Here is a 10,093-nt window from a genome sequence, read left to right on the forward strand (position 1 = left end):
TAATCTCTTTTACCTCCTAATCGAGTAATCGGGGAGCACACATAGAAAAATCATCCCAAAACTTCCTAAGGGAGCAATACGGGAGTACTCCCATAAAATCCTCCCCTATACCTCCCAAAAAGACAACAAGAAAACACATAGAAAAACATCCCACATTCCTCCCGAACGATCAATAAGGGAGTGCTCCCATGAGAGGCATCCCGAAAGTATGAGTAATAAAAGAGCTTTTCATTGCCCCACACATTAGCTAAAAGATTTTGCTATTTACGCAATCCATTTATTTAATTTTTTAATCACATACATGTATACAATATTAAAAGATCTTAACAGATACCTATAAGTACGATTAGTTTTAGAAGCCTTGGAGAGGTTTTCTAACTTAACACGTAGCAAAACTTATACGGTACAAATTAAATAATCGGAAAATCTTCTGCTAAAACGTAACAAATTTTTATCTGAGAAGGTCTTTGGAGGACTTCGGCAAGACTTGGAATTGACCCGATACATTAAAATTTATCGATAAATTTCAATGATTTGACATATCGATAGTTCGATGAATTTCAAGAACACTAAAATTCGATAACTCAACAAAATTTGTTAACTCGTCCAATTTCGATAACTGTGAAATTCGATGGCTCGATAAATTTCGATAACTCAAAAATGTAAAAACTTTGGATACCTTTATAAATTTTTACTTTGACATCTCCACATTTTTCGAAAACTATCTAAACATTTTGATAACTCGTAACACTCTGTTAAGACGATTAAATTCGATAAGCAGTGATAAATCGATAAGCTTATATAACATTGAAATTTCGATAAATCGATATATTTTGAAAATTCCATAAACTTCGATTCGTTGAACCAACCAATTTCAGTAGATCAATAATTATCGATAATTCTGTAAGTTGAAAGAACTCCATGCATTACGACACCTCGAAAATTTCGTTAAGTCTATAAATAATGATAATTCAATAAATATGGATATTTTGATACATCTCTTTAACTTGACAAATTTCGTTAATCCCACACGTTTTTATAGCTCGATAACTATCCGTAAATTTGGACAACTAAGTTTCGGTGTTTATAAATTTCCACAACTCAGGAAACATTGATCAGTTTGAATAATTCGATACGTTGCGATAACTTAATAAGCATAGATAAATTTCGATAATTATAAAGTTCGATGATTCGATAAATTGCGGTAACTTTTATGGCTGATTATATTTCGATTCCTATCGAAAAATTTCACTTCAGTTACCCTAATTTTTATGTATGTATGTCTCATTGTCTCCATTTTAGCCTTTATCTCCATTTTCGTCTTTATCTTCACGTTTTCCTTCTTTTTTGTCTTCATCTTCATATTTATCTTTATTTCAAAGTTTAATTTCAAATACGAAGTAAAACAAAATGCGAAACAGCTTAAATTAAACAGGTTGTACACAAATATGGAAATATTTAAACGACGATTTTCAACCAACTTCGAAACTATAAAAACTCTCCTCATATACATAAATTTACCTTTCTAACGGTGTTTTTGGTTTTGAAATCGTTAAATTTACCTTGGTCTTCATATTTGTTTTTATCTTTCACATCTTTGCTTTTATCCTTTTCTTTATCTATTCACGTAGATTAGATGAGGTGCGATGACGTGATAAGATGTGACGTGATTTTATATGTTGTGATAGGATGTGATGTGATAGGATGCCATGTCATATTCTGTCATATCCTGTGATGTCATATCATATGTTGTCATACCATATGATATCATATCATGTGATGCCACGTCATGTAATGCCATATAGAAAAATATAACGATTGCAAAATCGATTTATTCATCGATAAATATCACAATCATCAGTATCGATTATTATACATATCAATATCAATTACTAAATCGATAACAAAATCATTTATTGAATCGATTATTATACCGATAACAATATCCATTATGGTATCGATAACAATATCGATGATTATATCGATAACAATATCGATTACAATAGCGGTTATTTAATCAATAACAGTATCGATAACAATATCGATTAATTTATCGATAGCAATATCGATTATTATATCGATAAAAATATCGAGTTTTATATCGATAACAATATCGATCTTCATCCTCATCCTTTTCTTCATATTTATCTTTATTTTTGCATATTCCTCTTCACCTTTACCTTACAAGTGTTTTAATTTACTTTGATCTTCGGTTTGCCTGTACCTCTAGGCATCATTGTTTTTGTTTTTATTCTCAAACCGCTAAACAGCTGAGAACCATTTCCATGTGCATTATTCCCCTTGAATTTGACAATTTACTCCCAACCAACCAACTGGCGCTAAAGAAGTTTCACTTCATAAATTCAAGAAATGTTCTTACCATTTCAGTTACCCTAATTCTTATGTATCTGTCATTGTCTCCATTTTCGTCTTTATCTTCACTTTTGCCTTCTTTTTTTACTTCTTCGTTATCATTTATTTCTTCATCTTCATATTTATCTTTATTTCAAAGCTTAATCTCGAATCTGTAGTGAAACAACATGCGAAACATGTCAAATTGAACATGTTGCAGCAACATCTATACACAATTCGAAAATGTTTAAACGACGGTTTTAGCCGTAATTTTCAACCAATTGTGAAACCATAAAAACTCTGCTCATCTACGGAAAAATGCCTTTCCAACGGTGTTCTTGGTTCGGTAGAATCGCCAAACGAACGGAGACAAAATTTATGTTAGCGTATTAATATATAGATTACATTGTTGATTAATATTGGAATTCTAATGCGGGCAAATTCATTCAAAGTAAAACAGAATAATAATAAAACGGTAAGATAACTACATGATTTCCGGGTGTCAGGGATGCTTGGGTGTTCAGGAGCTCATGCAAATAGGGAGAGTGTATAACTTTCTTGTTTTAACCACGATCAATTTGAAGGTTACTTTGCCCATCTGACATCTATGCCCCTCAGTAAAAGCTCTCGACCGGCATTATATGAACGTTAAAACCAGGTGGTCATACGTAAATGCTGACACTAATTTGCTAATCTGAAAAGTATTTAGCGGTATATAATATAACATTTAATAAGTTTAAACAGAAGTTGCAATACACACCGACGGACTTTCATTTAAATGTGTGCTATCGACATTAAATTATTGCATCTTCCTTATAATGTTTCTATATGAATGATTTTCTGTAGTTTTCTTTATGATAAATTTTTCCAATAACAAAAAATTTTTTTTGAACGAGGTGCCTATAGCTTCCCTATCAATCAAAAGGAATACTCTTGGATTACTTCTTAGGAGACATCGCTTTTTGCTCCTAAGCGAGAAATACCGGAGTACAAAACCGACAAATCTTAGTTATTGCTCCGAAATCATGCCTCAAGGAGTGTTCTTTTATTCCTCACTTGGGAGATCTACCGCTTGGCTCCTAAACGAGTAATAAAAGAGTACAAAATCGACAAAAATCTTTTATTTCTCCAAAATAATGCCTCTGGGAGTACTCTTTTGTTGCTCACTTAGGAGATCTCCGATTTGAGTCCTAAGCGAGTTATAAAGGAGGTCAAAACCGACAAATCTCTCCTATAGCTCCGATATCAGGCCAAAGGGAGTACTCTTTTATTCCTCACATTGGGAGATCTCGCTTCAAATTCTAGTGGGGAATTATTCATATATAAAACGAATGAATGATTTTGGCTTAAAATTTTGTTGAATTTATATGTTCTGATATATGTGTCGATTTGATTTCGAAATTTTTACACAATGAGAAGATAGCTTACTGCCAATATAGAAGTACTACATATCGTCACCTGAAATGAAAAAAGACGTAACAAACATCATCGTTGATATGCAAAAAGTAATAACTAATAAAAAATTCAAAATTCACTTTTTTATTTATATGATGGATTTCATCGAATTACAACTCCCCACATTATTTTATGAAAAAAAAATAAAATATGAGTCACGACTTTTTCCATTTCATTTACGATGTTGTTACGTCTTTTTACATTTCAGGTGACGATATCTATATGATAAAAGTTATTTTCTTAGCGTTAACGCTCATTACTAGCTTTTCGAAATTTAGCTTTGTACAAAGGCCGGTAGATAACCCATGAAAGGATTATTAGAATTTAAAAATATCTACTACATCAATAAATTCCTTTCAGTCATAATTAAAACCCAGGATTTTGAAGAACGCCCCAAATTAAAAACTTTAATTTTTATAAAGTTTTATAACTGACAAGACACAAAAAATTTAGACGGAGCCTTTCTATATTAACGGTATGTATATATGCACATGATTTTCTCTCCATTTAATATCATCCTTGTGGAAGACCGCGCCGTCTCGTGATATTGAAAAATTACTCTCATACCGCAAAAAAAGTTTTACTTCAAACAACATTAAATGTATGGCTTTTTTCAGTTGAAACTTATTTGAACTTATTTTTTCATTTATTTAGCATCAAAATTTATAATCTCAGTTATCGTATTTTCGGTTTACTTACCGCTCTGCACGCGAATTTCGTAGATAAGCTTGCAATTTTCCCCGATTCACAAATTCAATAATCACAAATATTGGATCCTTATCAGTGCAACAGCCAAGAAGTCGAACGACGTTAACATGTGGGTCAAGTGACTTCATCACCTACAAGTAAAAGGAGGTAACAATTATAGTTGTAACTAGAGAACAACCGAACATCGAGTTTTGAAATCACATTAAATAAAAGTTCATAACACAAACAGACGTATACATATATAGGCATATCCCAAAATGGTAAACTAAAAGGCTTAGCTAATAATATTAACATTTTCCTTTGAGTATTTAGCGTAACTTTTATTACGCTGCCATGTAGTTGTTGTAATTTCGAATTTTTCTACTAACAAAAACCTTTACACTTTGGATGTTACAAGAATGTTAATCCCGGGATTCCGGACTTTTTAAGGTCTCGAAAATCCCGGGATTCTTGGCAAGTCCCGGGATTTTCGGTATTTGTAATTTACACTGATGGCAATAANACAAAAACCTTTACACTTTGGATGTTACAAGAATGTTAATCCCGGGATTCTTGGCAAGTCCCGGGATTTTCGGTATTTGTAATTTACACTGATGGCAATAATAACTAGAAACTCCTTTTATTGACCAGTATCGGCTATATTTCTTTTTTAATTTAATATTTAATATTTTTTATAAATGTGCAGCTCATTATACATATAACCCCGCGTGATACTAAATTTTATACACAAATATCAATAAAAATATTCGCGAAACCTTGGGCCAAATGTAGTAAAATTGCGTTTTTAGTTTTTCACTCTGACGTCAGTAATTCAAAAATGATTTAACAAATTCAGAGAAATGGGCTTAGAGAATAAGTATGGGTATACAATTAGTGAGGAAATCCTGTAGAATTCAAACAGATTCAAGTTTCTGGTGCAGAAGGGCTGGTAAATATTGAGAATGTCATTTTCAAATTTTATTCTCGAAATTTCGCAATATTTGTTTTTGAAAAAATTATATGTTAAGGGCTTATATAAACTCGATAACATCCTCGAATTTCGTTCTTCTAACTTTGTCAGCTTAAAAACTACCTATTCGTCCTTGTGAATCCAAAAAATTTAAATTTTTTAAATTCTAAAGAAATTTCCTATTGTATTTGTTACCCATGTTTTTATTGTACATTGCATTGAATGTATTTAATAATTTGTTGAATTAATAATATCTTTGAACTTAAAAATTCCTTCAAAATAAATCCTTCGGCCAGAGAGAAAAAATAAAAACGCCACTTTAAATAAAAAAGTAGGTTTCAAAACCCATTTCCTTATTATTTCATGGTAGCTGAGCTTCTCAAACAATATAGAAACAATTTTTTCGATTCAACTTGTTGAAAAGTAAAGAATATGTAAATCCCGGGACTAATCCCGAGATCCCAGAATTGTGACAACGCCATCCCGAAAATCCCGGGATCGGGAAAAGCCGAAAAATTAACATCCCTAAACAAGAGCGAAGCGACCTCGATTTTTTTATTGTATTATATGTATACCATATTGTCGCGTCCGTTACCAAAAACCTAATTTATTGTTGCAACTAATAGGCAGAGAATTTGAAATCCAAGTAAGTTTCAGTTATAAAGAAAGATTTTTAACTTGTTTAAAAAAATAAAACCATTCGCCACCGACAAATCTATTATACTATATATAAAATTAAAAACCAAATTTTTTGTTAGACGAAACAGCCGATGTACTGGTTCGATTTCTATGGTTGATGTTTTAAAATTACATATTTGTACCACAATAGGACAGAGTCATATTCTTAAAATGAAATTTTAATAATAATGACCGTTTTTTGAAGTAACCTTTAACTTTAAAGCACACTTTATATTTAAAAGTTGGGTAAAAAATAAAGCTACGTATGTCCAAAGTTAAGAATTTTTACAATCGGGTTTTTACGTATGTATGTTTCTTGGTTGTAAACCAATTAAAACCGATAACAAAATGCTTTACCTTAGACACAACCATAGATTTTAATGCAACCTTTAAATATAATGTGAGCTTTAAAGTTACAGGTTACTTGAGAAAACAGCCCTAAGTACATATGCTTAATTAAAGTATTAAGTTGATCAACAATACCACGCATTGCTAGACCGTTTGCCCTTAATACGCACGATTGAGAGAAAGAGAAATTGCGCCCATCGTGGTACCGCTAATCCGCTCTTTGTGAATTTTACAGAATCAGCTGTGTGCGTGCCGTCATATAAGTGCAACTGTTGATTGAAGAAACCCAAATAACGATATAACTGGGAACGGTTTAGGTATTTGCCTAACGACTTCGAGATATTGTGTCCGAATGGGTGACCCGATCAAAAAAAAATTTACATACACTTGTAGCCAAAGGTCTACAATTTATCGTGAAACCTAATTTTGTAATTTGCGGTCACTAATTTATTAATAAATTCGGTCTGAAAAATGCATATTTTGTGAATTTCGGAGTGAGTTCTACGCAAATAAACTGTGGATGGCGTAGCCGGAGTTATTCGCACAAAAGTGTTGAATACCTTTGACAATAAAAATGTGTTCTACACCAAAATACTGTTTATCGAGTTTACATTTCCGGTGTAAAAATGCTAATTTTAGACCGTTTTCCAATGGTTCCACAGGGGTATGTGCAATATTTCGAGGCATCAGCTGATACTTTTTTACAAAGTGTGAACTGTGCTCTTTCTAATGGGTTTGATATCAAGACCCACGCCCAATTCCGCCCCTCCAACTAACCTAAAAATAGTGGGCAAATAACTAAACAGTTCCAATTGGACTATTTGTGCGTCAATATTTCTGCGTAGTTTTACACAATTATTGAAACATCACAAGGCAAAATGAAGTCTGCAGAGGCAAATTGTAAAAGTGAAAACAAAAGGCGAGCGTGTGATAGGGGTTAGTTTTTTTATGTACATAACTACATTAAAGTCTTACGTGTACACCCTCATATCTTAAATAAATAATTAAATGCATTTTTCTAACATCCGGCATGTGCTGAAAATCGTACTTAGCTAAAGGACTACACTGAAAATAAAATTTCGTAAAAGTGCTACGAAAAACTTTCGTAGTCTTGGTTTTTGTACAAGGTACGAAACTTTCGTTCATAATACGAACACATTTTTCACAACGAAACAAGATTTTACGAACCATAGGTAAATATAACGAAAGGACTTTCGTAAGGCATTTTTTCAGTACAATTTACGAAATCTTACGTTTATTTTACGAAACACATTCGTAAGGCACTAAACAAATCTCTGTACGAATAATTTTGTATATTGTAGGAAGGCATTCGTAATATTTACGTATGGTTTTAAAATTAACGAAATCTACAATTCTGTATTCGTACAATTTAGTTAATACATTCATATAGAGTACTAATTCAGAAACATGTTTTTTAAATTCGTACAACATACGAATATTTTCGTACAATATACTCAATTAGCGGCAGTTTAATATTTCATCATATTTTTTGTATCGGGTGCCATTGCGGAATTAATTGTTGGCTGCTGTGAAACGTATAATATAATTTTAAACGTTTTAAAAAGGAATTTGCTGGATAAAAAAAAACAATAAAAATTTAAATATTAAAGCTGTGGATATACTATGCTTTTAAGCATATAATGTTTTTAACATCGCCTACGCTGCGCCTTGCGCTGCAATGTGGGACTTGATAAATAGGCAATTTCATCAGTTACCTATCAACGGCAAGCCTAAGCCAGGAGCACTACTTTATGTAATTACAAGTAAGTACATGTATGACTTTTCACTGAAACTTGCTTTTAAGACGCCTTATAATTATACCCTTCATGAGCATGAAATGGTATTATAACTTTGGTCCGATGTTTGTGAGTACCAGAATAAGAAAAGATCGACCCATTAAAATGTATACTTAAATGATCAGAACTGAGCTGAGTCAATTTAGCCATGTCCGTCTGCCCGTCTGTCTGTCTGTCCGTCTGTTTGTAGCAAATTTAGTCTCTCAGTTTTCGAGATATCCGGATGAAATTTGGTAGGTGGGTGTATTTTTATATTGTATTAATCATTTGTCGGAACCGGAAGAAGCGGACCACTATAACATATAGCTCCCATACAACTGATTGTTCAGATATGAGATTTTTCGTTATAACTCCTCCATTTAAGGAGCTAGTAGCATGAAATTTGGCACTGTTGTCACTCATTATCAAAAGAATACTTTCAATGAAAATGGCGGAAATCGGGTAGCTATAACCTATAGCCTTCATACAACTGATGGTTCAGATATGAGATTTTTTGCCATCACTTCTCCATTTATGCAGCTACACATGAAAATTCCCACTATTTTCACTAATTATTAACAGAATAATTACAGTGAAAATAATAAAGATCAGGTCACTATAACATATATCTCCCATTCAACTGATTGCTCAGTTATGAGAATTTTCGTTATAACTCCTCGATTTACGCAGCTAGGAACATGAAATTTTGTAATACTTCCAACTATTATCAACAGAACTCTTACAGTGAAAATAACAATGATCGGGTCACTTTTACATATAGCCCCCATCCAACTATTATCAACAGCACTCTTACAGTGAAAATAACAAAGATCGGGTCACTTTTACATATAGCCCCCATACAACTGATTGTTCAGATATGAGATTCTTTGTTATAACTTTTCCATATATGCAGCTAGAAACACGAAATTTCGCACCATTTTCACTCATTATTAACAGAATACTTACAGTGAAAATAACAAGGATCGGGTGACTACAACATATATCTTCCATACCTCAAATTGTTTAGATAAGATTTTTTGTATATGTAACTCCTCTATATATGTGTGCTGTGAATATATAAATTTTTTCAAATACAGTAATCTGTTAAAGTAAAGTTTTCAGATGTTCATGAAAGGTATGAAGCCTTCGGCATAGCCAAAGACAGCGCTGCTTTTACTTGTTTTCCTTTAATTTATAGTCGTCAAGGAAACAAACATCGATGAAGCTGCGAATCTGTCCAGTGCCTCTACATAAAAATATTTGGGGTATTCACAACGGTGTCGTAAGTGTCGTTTAAGTTTAAACGCTTAAAAAATATATTAAGAGGGTTCGCAAAGTACCATCAAAGTCATATTATGAATTTTGGCAGTGATAAAAATTAGTTCGTTGTCGCTTCAAGTTCTCTAAATATTTATTTAATCTCTTAAAGTTTTCGACATACAACAATACGACGCATACGACACCGTTGTGAATCCGTCANGTAAAACCAGTATTTTTTATATTCTTTCATATTTTATATCGTATTATATTTAGTTTTGTTGAGTCTCATAGTTTAACACTTTGCATCAATAAACTTTATTGAATGAAGCCTAAGCAATAAAAAAATATGTAGTATAGAACCTATTCGTATGCATATAAAGAAGACTTAAATTTTATTATAGGTAAAATAAAATTTTTTATTAATTCTAAACTACAGTGTAGTCAGAAAACTCTTCTTCTTCTTTCGTAGAACGTATGATTGCTTATATTATTAACACTATGTGTTTTTTACAGTGTGGAGAATGAAAGCAATCGCACATTCTACGAA

The 10,093-nt window shown here is 32.3% G+C and overlaps 1 protein-coding gene across 1 annotated transcript in view; it reads right to left on the minus strand.

Moving 5' to 3' along the window:
• The window catches only part of LOC108358626 (tyrosine kinase receptor Cad96Ca-like), a 213,293-nt gene that overhangs the window by 76,558 nt on the left and 126,642 nt on the right, over positions 1-10,093 (minus strand). The window contains exon 6 of the mRNA XM_017610064.1: positions 4,507-4,646. Coding sequence (XP_017465553.1) covers positions 4,507-4,646 — 140 coding nt within the window. The remainder of the gene's footprint in view (positions 1-4,506; positions 4,647-10,093) is intronic.

Source organism: Rhagoletis zephyria, unplaced genomic scaffold (genome assembly GCF_001687245.7).
Source record: "Rhagoletis zephyria isolate East Lansing unplaced genomic scaffold, Rhagoletis_zephyria_1.1 Rzeph_scaffold_00278, whole genome shotgun sequence".
NCBI classification, from domain to species: domain Eukaryota; kingdom Metazoa; phylum Arthropoda; class Insecta; order Diptera; family Tephritidae; genus Rhagoletis; species Rhagoletis zephyria.